General features: G+C 37.4%; 1 protein-coding gene across 2 annotated transcripts in view; it reads left to right on the top strand.

Annotated features, from left to right (window-relative positions):
• LOC106077126 (uncharacterized) overlaps positions 1 to 14988 on the top strand; it is a 41995-nt gene that overhangs the window by 23723 nt on the left and 3284 nt on the right. The window contains exons 1-5 of one of the 2 annotated variants that reach the window (XM_056018414.1): positions 2042 to 2203; positions 5642 to 5830; positions 10964 to 11128; positions 12927 to 13098; positions 13865 to 13961. In XM_056018414.1, coding sequence (XP_055874389.1) covers positions 5658 to 5830; positions 10964 to 11128; positions 12927 to 13098; positions 13865 to 13961 — 607 coding nt within the window. In that variant the 5' untranslated portion in view covers positions 2042 to 2203; positions 5642 to 5657. Of the gene's footprint in view, positions 1 to 2041; positions 2204 to 5641; positions 5831 to 10963; positions 11129 to 12926; positions 13099 to 13864; positions 13962 to 14988 lie in introns of those variants that run through there. The other variant, XM_056018415.1, reaches the window with a different exon arrangement.

The raw sequence follows: 14988 nt of genomic DNA, 5'->3' as shown, positions 1-14988 counted from the left end.
CCCACCCACCCTAGCTACGCCTCTGCAAGAAACAGGAGAGAACAAGATCACAATGACATCTTATTATCACACTTGAGGTTGTGATGAAAAAAAAAATCCAACGTCCCAACCTTGAGGACTCAATTAAATGGAGCAGGCGAGGAAAATAATGAACAGAATAACCAGAACGCAAGTCAAATGTAACAGGAATATTGTTACCAACGACGTCGAAATACAAGCCAACGAACCCAATGGCCTCTTCTGTCATTATGGCACTAACAAATTTTAATCATGTGGAGCTCTGATGACTGTGATACCAAAAAAAAAAAAGGTAAAGATTAAACGTCCAACATTTCTCAGAAACGTCAGTCTAATGAAGGCTTGTGTACTTGATGGGGTCAAAATGGGGAATTCCCAAACCTCAAACCATTTGTTTCGTCACTTTTTTTTTTCTATTCCGTTCAATAACCACAAGAGTCCCTCTGTAAGGGGAAACAACACAATATATGTTACAAGTACTTCCACAGCTGTCTCAATGCTGCAAGATTTATCTCCCATTATTTCTATTTTGAATCAAATTAATTAATTACCACTAAATAATTGTCTGATTGTATTTTTTTTTTCGTGATTCGTGACTTGTATACGGCAATGACTACTCGTGCAAACACCGCGAGGCTTCTACTTGATCTGAAAATGGTCATCAGGGACACGAATAATTTCTACGATGGAATGACGGTGGCAAAAGATTCTCTTTATCGCCCCCCCCCCCCGGCACGGTCGCCCCCCACTCGCCACTCCCTAATTCCTCCTCTGATGAATTTATTGTTATTATATTTCTGACATAGCGGAGTGTACCTGCATTGAAATACCTTTGTGTCTGTGCACTGATACGCACTGGAGGACTCAATTTGTCTTTTGTTCAACTCAGCCGTGGAAAAAGGGGGGGCGGGGCGGTGAGCACGAGCGTATTCTGAAGACAGGCTCAAGTCTAACTTGCTACGTCACTTTGCACTACATTGCATAAAACAGATCCTTTCATAATAGCTCCCCCCCCCCACACCTCTTTAGCAAAGACATTGGCCCACGGTTAACGAGGGTGTCATGTGGTCAGCACAACGACCATCCGCCGTACACGCTATTTCTCCCATACCCAGTCTCGTATGAAGTTGAAATTGTGTACAATTGTACCTTGTACCTGACAAAGTAAAAACAAACAAAAAAAAAGTAAAGTTCCCTTTCAGACTTTGTGGTGGTCTAGGCAGATGATGTAAAGGTTAATTATTGGTAGTTAATTTTTTTGTTGGTATCGAACAAGGGAAAGATATTGTACTTGACAGATGTGGCGATGTAAGTTGAAATAGTCCTATAGGACTAGAGAAAGGTCGCCCTAAAAGGTCCCGAAATTAAAAATCCTAGTTTTCACCAGGATTCAAGCCTTGGTCCCTTGAGTAAAAAAAAAATAGAATTAGATGCGTTAAAAAAGAAATTATCAAAATATTTCAATAAGATATGAAACAAAAAAAAACAACAACAATTTTTTTATTTCAAACTTTATTTTTGTATATATGGGTATATTCGTGTGTAAGTGAGTATGTAGCCGTGTATGGGGTGTGTGGCAGTGTGCCCTGTATAAAGGAACTGCTCTTTTATCAACCCACATGTATTCGACGGCTGTGTTATCGCGTGTCTATCGATCTGGTCTATACAAATACGAATTCTTTAATTGAATGCCGTCTTGACGATATCGAAAACTTAATCGATACCAATGTGTGTTAAAGAATATAGAACGGGGGTGGGGGGGGAGGGGAGTTGAATTCCGTGATTCTCTATGAGCCGTATTTCATACACACACACAACACATACACACACACACACAAACGCAACAACTCGCAAGGCTCAAAGCTTCGCTGATTTCAATAAATAAAAATTAAATCAAACCATTCCCCCCCCCCTTTTTTAAAACTACGACGCCCCCCCCCCTCATTCCTCTTCCTTTCTTCAACGCCCACCCCCCTCTCCGCCCCTAATTCCTACCAGAAGGTAGCGCATTGAAAAAGTTTTGAAAACCTGAGTGCCAGGAGACTAGCAAGAAACAAACGCCGGAAACAGGACTTGGTCTGACGTGACGTGTAGCCAGGCTGTTCTTATCTATGTATTGATTTCAAAAGTGATTGATATGCAAGTTAAGATGTCTTGAGTTTTGTTGATCTGTGCCTACTGACAGGTATTTAAATAAATATTTTTTTTTTTTAATTTGTTGACTTATGTGCAGACTAATATACAAATACATTCACACATAATACATCTACACAAAATACATATACACATAATACATTTTCAAAAAAAATACATATACACACATAATACATATACACACATAATACATATACACACATAATACATATACACACATAATACATTTTCACAAAAAATACATATATACACATAATACATATACATACATAAACACATAATTTATTTTCACAAAAAATACATATACACACATAATACATATACACACATAATACATATACACACATAATACATAAACACATAATACATTTTCACAAAAAAATACATATACACACATAATACATATACACACATAATACATAAACACACATAATACATAAACACACATAATACATAAACACACATAATACATATACACACGTAATACATAAACACACATAATACATATACACACGTAATATAGTCAGTGTGTGCCACATGACACCCTCATTAACCGTGGGCCATTGAAACATGATCTTTCCTTTACTTTTTTTTTTTAAACATAACAGATATACTGACATAATAATACATATAGTGACATGATACATATTAGTAAACATATGTCTTCTTGTAGGTATGGGTGTGTGTTTATATTATTTAGTTTATAATGTGCTATAAAGTTTTGGACGATATTTATGTTCTGATTGCCTCTAGACTCTGGACGACTCAGTGTATGTCTGTGTGTGTTTCGTTTGTTTTCAGAAGCATTCAAATCCGATTTTATATATCCAACTCTGTTGGTTTGGCGATTCGTCGATCTCACCGATAGGGGGGGGAGGATGAACCGTAAATATCCCCCCCCTACTGAACCAAGGAAACGCCTATCAGAATCAAGATTAAGCGATAACTTACTTTTTTACTTCTTTCGCTTAGAAGGAGGAGCTGTCGCAGATTGATCTTTCAGGCGGTTTCCTGCTAGGCGTGAGGCTTGTTGATACGTTACACCTTGTAGAGTTGGTTTTATTTTTCACTCTGGGAATTCATATTTTATTCTGGACCTTCTCTTGACCTATATTCTGAGCATCCCTGTACGCTGACTACTTAGGTGCCACTACTAGATAGTCATTTTGTTTACGTTGGAAGTCTTCTTCAAATGGTTATACACTAGCCGTGCACATGTTACCTACATACTAACATTATCTAAACATATTAACTTTAAAGTTTCATTGAAGACTCACACTCTCTATCGTCTCCGCTGTCTCGGGGGTACAGCCACAGAACCCTCACTCTGCTCAGTCTAATCAAAATGGAATGAAAATCCAGTGAAATAAATACGCGAAAGCCACAGAATTTTTCATACACCTTCACCTCATCTTCACCCAGTCTGTTGAAGTGTTGGGGCACCACACAAGATCTGTTGACCGTCATTCTCCATGGATAATAAAGACAGTGGCGTAGCTAGGAATTAGTCCTCATTTGGGGGGCTTGACCTCTTTGAATGCCCCTGCATTTTGACATTCGACGTCATGACATGGGATAATGGCGTAATATTTAATATTTAATGTAAAAAATAAATAAATTCGAACACTTATTTCGAACACTCCAATTCTCCCCTTCCCCCCCCCCCTAGTTACGCCACTGAATAAAGATTTTTATTATCTATATATATATATAATTCTCTTCGTCGCTCAAGAGTTTGGACGAGAAGAAGAAGTAAAGGAAAGATCACCCTCTTATTTCTGTGGATAGTCACTGTAGTAATTTACATAGTCATTTATACAATCATTTATGCAATCCATTGTTCAATGATCTATTGTGATTTATGCAATCCATTGTTCAATGATCTATTGTGATTTATGCAATCCATTGTTCAATGATCTATTGTGATTTATGCTATCCATTGTTCAATGATCTATTGTGATTTATGCAATCCATTGTTCAATGATCTATTGTGATTTATGCAATCCATTGTTCAATGATCTATTATGATTTATGCAATCCATTGTTCAATGATCTATTGTGATTTATGCAATCCATTGTTCAATGATCTATTGTGATTTATGCAATCCATTGTTCAATGATCTATTGTGATTTATGCAATCCATTGTTCAATGATCGATTGTGATTTATGCAATCCATTGTTCAATGATCTATTGTGATTTATGCAATCCATTGTTCAATGATCTATTGTGATTTATGCAATCCATTGTTCAATGATCTATTGTGATTTTTGCAATCCATTGTTCAATGATCTATTGTGATTTATGCAATCCATTGTTCAATGATCTATTGTGATTTATGCAATCAATTGTTCAATGATCTATTGTGATTTATGCAATCCATTGTTCAATGATCTATTGTGATTTATGCAATCAATTGTTCAATGATCTATTGTGATTTATGCAATCAATTGTTCAATGATCTATTGTGATTTATGCAATCCATTGTTCAATGATCTATTGTGATTTATGCAATCAATTGTTCAATGATCTATTGTGATTTATGCAATCATTATTATAATAATAAATACAAAGATTATACCTGCACTGGATGTGGCAAAATATGTAGGTTGCCAGCTGGGAATACTATTCATCGAATTAAAAAAAATAAAGCCTTATTATTAATATTAAATACAATCTTATCAAATTATTTATAGTCCAGGGCCGGACTTAAGCCGATTTGACAGATTACTCCAATAGGGCCCAGCCCTGGCAGGGGCCCCGCAATTTACATTAAGTATATCACCATCAGTCATGGCACTTGTCACAGACTATTAATGGTGTAGGATTTAAAGGGTTAACATATTTAGTGTAGGCCTATCGTATGATTGTAAAGTAAGTAAAGTTCTCCTTTTAAGACCTTGTGGTCTATAGGGCAGATGATGTAAAGGTCATCTGTTTCTGTGGCCTACGGTTAACGAGGGTGTCAAGTGGCCAGCACAACGACCAACCGACTTTACTTTTCCCTAACTAATGTCAGGTACCCATTAGAGCTGGGTGGACTCAGAGACGCCCGAAGATCCCGAAATTAAAAATCCCAGTCTTCACCAGGATTCGAACCCCCGGACCACGGTTCGGAAGCCAAGCGCTTTACCGCTCCGCACCGCGCCTCCAATCGTATGAGTGACGTAACTTAAATTAATCCACTGGCGCCTATTTTGTGTGACTGGCTTACTACTCATGTTGTACAACAAATGTTAGTATAACGATCTCATTAACATTAATTGTTATTATTGTGAACACATTTAGAGGAGGGGCCTTACAAGCATTCATTAAATCGGGCCCCGCAAGTCGTACGGCCGGCCCTGTTATCGTCATTTATACAGTCATTTATACAAATCAATTCTACTCTTTTATAGAGTCACATTTATTTTCATATGTTTATAATCCGAAAAGGTCATTGTTTTTTTTTTTGTTTTTTTTTTATTAAGAGAACTTTCGTCAATAATGAGTCTAACTGACCATCAGTTCAGCGAGGCGGACTCTAGACTCGTGGTGCACTCGGCGCCCAGCTCCAGAGGGGATAGCAGCGTCTACGACAAGGTACATTTCGATTTTTACACCAAGACGTTGCACGACGCCCATGACGCCTTGCTGCAAACACGAAGCGCACATTTCAGGTAAGCACAGAATTTTTTTTAAAAATGCATAAGACTGATTTACAAAGCTAATATAAACAAACTCTGTCTGTCTGGTACAAATTTTGAACACGTTATTACTCCCACTTCCCATTCTCGGATCAAGTTGAAACTTTGCACAATTATTCACCTGCCCTAAGAACACATGGATCAATAAAAAGAAAAGACAAAATTATTTTATCATTTAGTCGTAGTTAATTTATTTTATTTTATTTAGAGACAGTACTAGCCAAGGGAAGATAACTCTTAACTCAATAAGTCTAAAAATGTGATACTAACATTGATGACTGTAGATAGATGCCTGTAGATATATGATTGTAGATAGATGACTGTAGATAGGTGATTGTAAAACCAATTTTAATAAGCACTTGTCTAGCTCAGTGGCTAGCGTGTCGACCTTCCATTTAGGATACTTGTCTTATATCTGCGAACTTCCGGGGAATCATAGGACCACAATCACACTTCTCCACCGAACTCAGTTCTGAGCAGATTTCTTCATCTGCTCCCATGTCATTCCAGTATCCTCAGCTTCACTGATGACCGACCTCATCCACGTTTTCTTGGGTCAGCCCATTTTTTTAGCTACTATTTATTTCGTGACTCGAACTACGAAAACTTTAGTTTTTTCCTCTCCCCGCTTTTCAATGACGTTTTTAAAAACTTGGTCTGGTTTTGTGCTACACGAGCTTCGGATTTATCGATGGTCCACTTTTTTTTTTGGTCCACGTTTTTTTTTTTGGTCCACGTTTTTTTTTGGTCCACGTTTTTTTTTTTGGTCCACGTTTTTTTTTTGGTCCACGTTTTTTTTTGGTCCACGTTTTTTTTTTGGTCCACGTTTTTTTTTTGGTCCACGTTTTTTTTTGGTCCACGTTTTTTTTTTTGGTCCACGTTTTTTTTTTGGTCCACGTTTTTTTTTTGGTCCACGTTTTTTTTGGTCCACGTTTTTTTTTGGTCCACGTTTTTTTTTTGGTCCACGTTTTTTTTTGGTCCACTTTTTTTTTGTTCACCTAGCTCGTCATTCTCGAGATTCAGTAGTAAAGTTTGGGATTGTCACGCTCGACTTGGCGTTCGGTCGGCAAGGTAAGGATATACAAACGCGAGCACGCTACTCCGCCTCATCGTGGCGCTCGCGTGGAAACGGCCATTAGAGGAAGTGGTTAGGCTAAATGGGTAGCAACACAAGACTCACGTGTTGATGCCTACGGGTAGACGAGAGTCAACCTCTTGCACGGGCGGGGTTGTAAAAAAAGTCCCCACAAGCCTGTCACACATCCATGCGCTGTTCCTCAAAGGGACCGTTACATAAATGGCGGGTCCCGCACAGTTAGCTTGGTACAATGAAGGAAAATGGCAGAAGATCCCGGTGCATTCTCGGCCTTCGGCCGTGTCTAGCCCACGCGTTGGGGGCCTAATGCATCAGTTAACAGCAATGTTTTATAAAGGCATTGTCTAGGGTCTCTCCCAAACAGAACTGTGTTCACACAGGTTTGTTTGTTTTTTTACTGTTTGGCGTCCAAACAGGTTTTTTTTGTCAAACTTTGGGCTCGAAGAGCCTTCGGCTCAGCCCTTAGACATAAACAAGGATATACAAAAATAGGTCAAAAAGAAACAAAAGATCTATTATCCCTCACTATTTGTGAGTTCCACCGAGGCCAGTCGTTATCGAGGGCTTCAACACTGACTTTCAACGTCACAACCTGTGGGCAGTCTGGACCAATTGCTCACAGGTCTGTACGACTTGGCAACGAGCTATTGGTCTAAACTGCCCACAGGTTGTGACGTTGCAGATCAGTGTTCAAGCACTCTTTAACGATTTGGTTTCATACACGAAGGCACATTAATTTAAGTCATTGGTTAATATGCATGACTAAATGCATGACGCGTAGGACGTAATCATCTTCTTTTTTTGAAGTAACGTCTGTATTATATAAGATAAGATAAGATAATGAGCGTCAACCCTATGAGTCTTTTCTGGTGATAAGTTTTCCTCCACTAAACTCCCAGAACAACCAATCTCTACCAGTCGACACCGGGAGACCCAGGAGGTCTGATTGAATCACCATGGATACAGACTGAAAAGACAAAGAAATGGTATCTGTTAGTGAGAACTAATCTTATCTTATCTTATATAATACAGACGTTACTTCAGAAGATGATTACGTCCTATGCGTCATGCATTTAGTCATGCATATTAACCAATGACTTAAATTCTACCAAGTCACTGGTTTTCCTGGCTAGCTCAGGCAACCCATTCCATGCTCTAATAGTAATACTTGGGAACACTCCTACTTTTAAGCTTGGATAAAATATATCTAAACTTTATAAATTAATCATGCAAGGCCTCAAGACGTTTTAACAGAACATTGATGATTCATTATCGCATTTATTTAAAAAAAAAATAAGATGATTAATATACACTATTTGCGAAACAAAATTATTACAAATATTTGAAAATGTTTAAGTAATAATAACAATAATAAGATTTGTCTAACTAGTTGCGTAGAAACCCTATGTTTAATTTACATTTATAACTTTTTTTTTTTTTTAAAAGGAAACCTCAGAATTTGCGCTATTCAGTTTTAGCTTTATCATCATAGTGTTTCAATCATAGACATAAATAAATATAGACTGGAAGTAGGAAGTTATTTTTATTTGGGGGGAGTCAAATATGTTTGATGTACTATATCTATGTGAAAAAAAAATGGCGGCAATTGAGCTATAAATTCTAGGACTAACATTTCAGCCAATATATAATTATGATCTTTAGTTTTGAAAAGTACAAAACTGCCATATTCCCAGTATTTTGCCTTTGTTTCTTAATCATAGACATAGGCAAATAAATATAGGTTTGTGATGTGGATCTATGTTTGTTGACATGGCTTCTTTATTAATGTATGGCGGTCGTCTTATCGATTCAAATTGTTAGAATTAGTTTTTAGTAAAAAAAAAGTCAAAGAAAATGAGCTGAACGTGCTCTAATGTTCGTAGTACGATAGGCCAAGGATAAATTCTAAAGGTTGAAAAAAAATTGAATATTATACACATTAACTTTCAGTTTCAGTAAGTCAGAATAACTGTGACTGTCACTAATTTAATATTGATAGATCTCTAAATCTAACAAATATGACTAATATTTGTAATAACTAGGTCTAATACTTTTCATACTTTTTACTACTAACTATTAAACTAGTCAGTCTATCATCTATGCATGCAGACTATAGACTAGATCTAATATAAGTATAGATTATAGATCTAGTGACAATCTAGTCCTAGACTATTTATTTTATATACTAACTATAGACTATAGTGTCTATAGACTAGACTATACAGATTACAATTATAGTTTATAGTATAGTAGTAACTAGTATTTTTTTACTATAGTATTTATATAGACTAGATCTAAATCTAGTATTTAAAACTATTTATAATTATTTTAATTATGTAAATTTAATAGATTTGGTAGGCACGATTATAGATATAATAATACAGTAGGGGTTCTATCAATTATATAGGTTATGGCTGAAAAAAAAAAAACTATAAATACTTTTAATTTTACACTGCTCATAATTGCTGTATAACTCATACAAACTTATCTTTTCCCAAATTTTTCCCATAATAATTTTTACTTTATCGTCCCGTCTATATATATATGTCTATGGTTTCAATGGTGTATTTATTTTTGTATCAACCTTTATTGCCTATTAATATGTGTGATGCAAAAATATAGATACGTGAACATTTTTATTCATAAAATAGGTGTAAAATATGTTGATTATAAGCTATTTTTAGTTCGGCGCAGTTAAATTTCATATCATGTGTTCAGAATCCAATGATTAAATTCTTCCTTTAAGTCAGTAAATATTTACAATTCGCGCGCATGCGTACATTGTTGATATAAGCAAACTTAAATCACACATAAATGGTGTTATTCACTTAAACAAAGGCGTCGATGTCAAAGTAAATCAGGCCTTTAAAAAGACACTAGTTTTCTATAAATAGCTTCATCTAAACGCGAAACAACGTGGAGAGGTGGACCCAAACATCTTATAAATTTAATTCCAAAGATAAGACTCTCTTATCACTTTCGTCATAGGGGTGCCTGGGCAGTTCGAGTAACCGAATCCATTTGATCCCGGTCATCGGCTGTTCTTAGTAGGATATCAAGAGGGCGGCCGGTCCATTCTTTTCTGATATTCAACCAGCTTTTTCCTCGGACGACCATTTCTTGGTGCTCCTTTCACTTTACCATAAAGGCGGGCTTTAGACAGTGAGTCTTGTCTTAAATTCTTAAAATATGACCAAAATACCTAGGTATTATATTAAATGAAAAACTGTCATGTAATCCCCATATTGATGAAACTATAAAAAAAATCAAATAAAGCATTAGGGTTTATTAGAAGAAATTTCTTTAAATCAAATAAGAACATAAAACTAAAATGTTATTTAACCTTGGTTAGGCCAATAATAGAATATGCATCCTCTGTTTGGGAACCTTCTACTCTAGAAAACATTAAGAAACTGGAACAGATACAAAATAGAGCAGTGAGATTCATAACAAACGAATATTCACATTTGACTAGAGTAACACCTTTATTAAAATCACTAAATTTAGAAAGCCTTCAGGATAGAAGACTTAAAAGTCTTTTTTGAAGTAACGTCTGTATTATATAAGATAAGATAAGAAAATTAAAGTAGCAATCATACATAAAACACTGAACCATAATCTTCAAATACAAAAACAAAATTTAATAAAATACTCAGAAAGACACAAAGATAAAGGCACATTCCGCGTTCCATAAGCTAGGACAAATTTGTACAAATGCTCCTTCTTCCCAAGCGCTATTAGAGCATGGAATGGGTTGCCTGGGCTGGATTTGACCAGGGATCCAAATTCTATGCTTTGTCATCTCAGCACATATATATTTATAGCTTTTATATAGCGCTGATTTCATGTTTATAGCATCCTGCAAATGCTCACATAATAATTAAGCCGTACCCCCTCCATCTGGCCACTAAGAAACATAGAAAAAAAAACCTTAACATTTTATATTCCCAGACTTTTGTTATGAATTAAAAATCATAGAGAAAAAAAACTTAAACATTTTATATTCCCAGGCGGCGTCCAGCAGAACAGGAGAAGGACATTTGGAAACGGAAACCCCCAGACTTCCGGTACGTAGTCTACGACCCACACCCACCCAAGAGAAACACCGTCGACTCCATGCAGCCCTGGAGATACGGCACTATACCAGGACAAAGGGAGATCATTAAAAGAGTTCGGTAATTGAATATTACAGTTCTTGTTTTTCTCCTGATTTCTCTGTAAATTAAAAGACAATTTTGAAGTATCGGCATTAGCCTACATAGATTTAAGATGAAATAATAACAAAGGCGGAATATAATGGTCAGTAGGGTCATTCAAAACAATTAATAAATAGAATAAAATAACCTTGGTGTTTCGATAGGTATCAATTACTTAAGACAACATGGCCCCATGTATGCATGTACATGCTATTACCAATGAACAATGACAGGTAGAATCACTACTACGTATGACCCCGGGAATATGACACAGCAGCGAGTGTTCTCTGGAATGCATATGTATAAACCAAGACCAGATGTGACGTTTCGTCACGCGATAATCCAGGTACAGGTTAATAAGAGATGAATTGCAACAAAGTACAGTGAACTGTAAACTACCAGATATTGTACAGTCTTCTACGCTACATGTTACAATGACGAATCGCAAGAGTTTATAGGCAATAAAATTATATGAAGCTGATAGTTGAGCAGTCAAGATTTTCGCAGTCTTTTTATTTGTGTACCTACTAGTACATTTAACCAGAAGAAGAGAAATGCAATATGTACCTGTGTGTAATGCTAGAATAATTAAGCCATAGTTAGACTGCTTTATTGATCCATATGGAAATTTGTTGTAATTTCAAGGACTCTTTTCTCATATAAAGACAACACAACAGAAACATTCACATAAATACAACAGACACAACATAAAGAGTTCATGTTTCCTGATCAACGAGTGGCGTTGATATAGTCTGACCGAGTGAGGTACGAACGAGTTTTTGTACCGCTCTGTTCTTGTTTTGGTTGACAGCAGTCGCTCACTTCGCAACGACTTGACTTAGCTATGATGGAGCGGGTGGCCATTGTCTTCCAAGATTTTTCTTGGACACTTTTGTTCATAAAGTTCATTCAAATATGGTAATAATGCGCGTGTGATTTTCGATGACCTCTCTGTTATGTTTTCTAGATGGCGCAACAGTCTAGATGAAGCGTTGCCTTGCCAACAAGTTATTCCGTATGTTAGCAGATTTTGCATAGTCGCGCCGTAAAAATTATCTAAGATCTTCTTGTTTAGTTTAAAGCTATGGAGTTTGTATAGTGTAGTAACTCCAGCGGCGGACCGAAAGGGTTAATGTATGTGCGTCCTACTGAGACACAAGACTCAGGCCAATCACACAGGTCAACGGGTCAACGGCTGTTGAACAAGGGACATTACTGCTAGTACACGCAAATATGACCAGTATTATGGTCATGTGACCCAAAGGCTTCACGGTCAAGAAATAGCGTGTAAAGAAAAGACAGTTGAGTCCAGGACAGCAAAACAGAAGGACTGTGATGTACCTTTGAGTCCTCGAGAATGTAGCTGTACGAGCTAGAGAGACTTGTAGTGATTAGTTAGGCAGTTCTGTTAAAGTACGAGAAAGCATTTGAAGTTAGTGTAGCCAATTGTGTTGATTTGGCTGTTGATGTATTTGAACTGCCCCACTGTTTATTGAAACTCTTGTTGTCAAGTTCTTGTATGAGATGTGTTGTGTTGTGTTTAGCAGTGTTTGCAGAAGGCAGGATTGAGAAGATCGTAGCAATAGGAAGAATAGTCGCTGGGCTGGGTTTTTTTTTTCCAGAGTTCCAAGGTGGTCTTCCCATGAGAGCTTGTTATCTATGATGACGCCTAGATATTTATAACATTTCACTTCTTGTATGGATGTGGTCTTTATCTGGAGTCCGTGTATCATCTCTTTTGTCCTTCAAACAATTTCCATGTTACTATTTTCAACAGAAGTGAAGGTCACCTCCCACGTCTGCTGGAAGATGACAGTAACGATGAGGGGACACAATTCAAGACAAGATTTCGATTCGAAAGACCTTTTACCGCCAAGAAAAAATTCGTTGCCAGTGGAAGTAACAAGCCAGGAGAATATGAAAGTCCTAAGCCTCATGACTTTAGAGGGGTGAAAAAAATAGAATAATTTTAATAGTAATTATGGACCATAATTATACATTTTCTATGTGATATAGTGTAATTACCTCATTTTTTTTATGTCAGTAATCTGCTGACCCACTTTTTCAATTTACATAGACTTTTGGGTGCAAAAGCCATTGAAATTGTTAATTGCTTTTTAAAAAGCTTATATCAGTTCTGTCTGTCTGTCTGTCTGTCTGGTCAAAAGTTTGTACACGTTATTTCTCCCACACCCAATCTCGGATCAAGCTGAAAATGTGCATTATTATTTCTTTTACCGGACAACACAATAATCAATTTTTAAAAAATTCAATTAGTAAAATATTTTTAAATTAGCTATTGTTATAAATAATTTTGTTTTGGTATCTCGAACAAGGGAAAGAAATAGTACTTGGCTGAAGTAATGGTGTAAGCTGAATTAGGCCCCTCTATAGGTTGTCTTCTGAGTCTTAGTGAACACAGCATGAAATACGATGAGAATATAGAAACAATAGATAACTATACACTTTTCTATGTTCATAAGAACTTCACTAGCAGAGTGGTAAAGATGTCGGCTTGAGGAGGCTTGAGCCATGAGTTCCAATTTAGGTTGTTCCTCCCCTCCCCCTTCTTTTTTTTTTTTAATGCTTTTTTTTTATTGCTATTCTATATCTATTACAAATTTAATTACATGACTGGTCCAAACTAATAATATAATGCTTAATATAAGCTTTTAAAAAAATGTTTGTTTAAATATTTTCTTTTTGTTCTCACAGTATCCTCCAATCAAATCCCTGGGTCTCGATGAATTTGTCACAGACTACGAGAAAGATCCCAATGGAATGAAGTTCAAGACCCAGAGATTAAACCACAGTGAGTGTTTTGAAAGAAATGCCGCGTTCCCAGCGTATTGATATTTAGGTGTCTGGAGAAAAAAAAAAGTTCCCAACAGAACGAATACTTCAATATGTCCGAAACCCTAGCAGAGCCTCTAACAACGCTCAGGTCTGCTCCCCGATCCTGCGATACTGGACAGTGCAGAAAAGAGCAGGTGTCCATAGGCGGACTTACCAATGCGAGGGGCCCTGGGCGAGTGTCATGGCATTGAATATTTACTAACGGTAACCAAAGATTCTCTTTAATCCCTCCCCCCCCCCTCCTCCCTCCCATTCCCAAGTCTTGTAATACCTTTCGTTTTCTTATTTTAGTCCAATGTACATACGAAACTGTAGGAGGCGCGGCGGCTGAGCGGTGAAGCGCTTGGCTTCCGAACCGAGGTTCCGGATTCGAATCCTGGGGATCTTTAGCGACTCTGAGTCCACCCAGCTCTAATGGGTACCTGACATTAGATGGGCTGAAAATAAAGGCAATTGGTCGTTGTGCTGACACCATTCCCAGTGACACCATTCCCAGTGACACCATTCCCAGTGACACCATTCCCAGTGACACCATTCCCAGTGACACCATTTCCAGTGACACCATTCCCAGTGACACCATTTCCAGTGACACCATTCCCAGTGACACCATTTCCAGTGACACCATTCCCTGTGACACCATTTCCAGTGACACCATTCCCAGTGACACCATTCCCTGTGACACCATTCCCAGTGACACCATTTCCTGTGACACCATTTCCAGTGACACCATTCGCTGTGACACCATTCCCAGTGACACCATTTCCGGTGACACCATTCCCAGTGACACCATTTCCAGTGACACCATTCCCAGTGACACCATTCCCTGTGACACCATTCCCAGTGACACCATTTCCTGTGACACCATTTCCAGTGACACCATTCGCTGTGACACCATTCCCAGTGACACCATTTCCGGTGACACCATTCTTAGTGACACCATTTCCAGTGACACCATTTCCAGTGACACCATTCCCAGTGACACC

The sequence above is a fragment of the Biomphalaria glabrata genome, chromosome 1, assembly GCF_947242115.1.
Source record: "Biomphalaria glabrata chromosome 1, xgBioGlab47.1, whole genome shotgun sequence".
Classification (NCBI taxonomy): Eukaryota; Metazoa; Mollusca; class Gastropoda; family Planorbidae; genus Biomphalaria; species Biomphalaria glabrata.
This window is presented reverse-complemented; position numbering and strand designations above follow the sequence as displayed.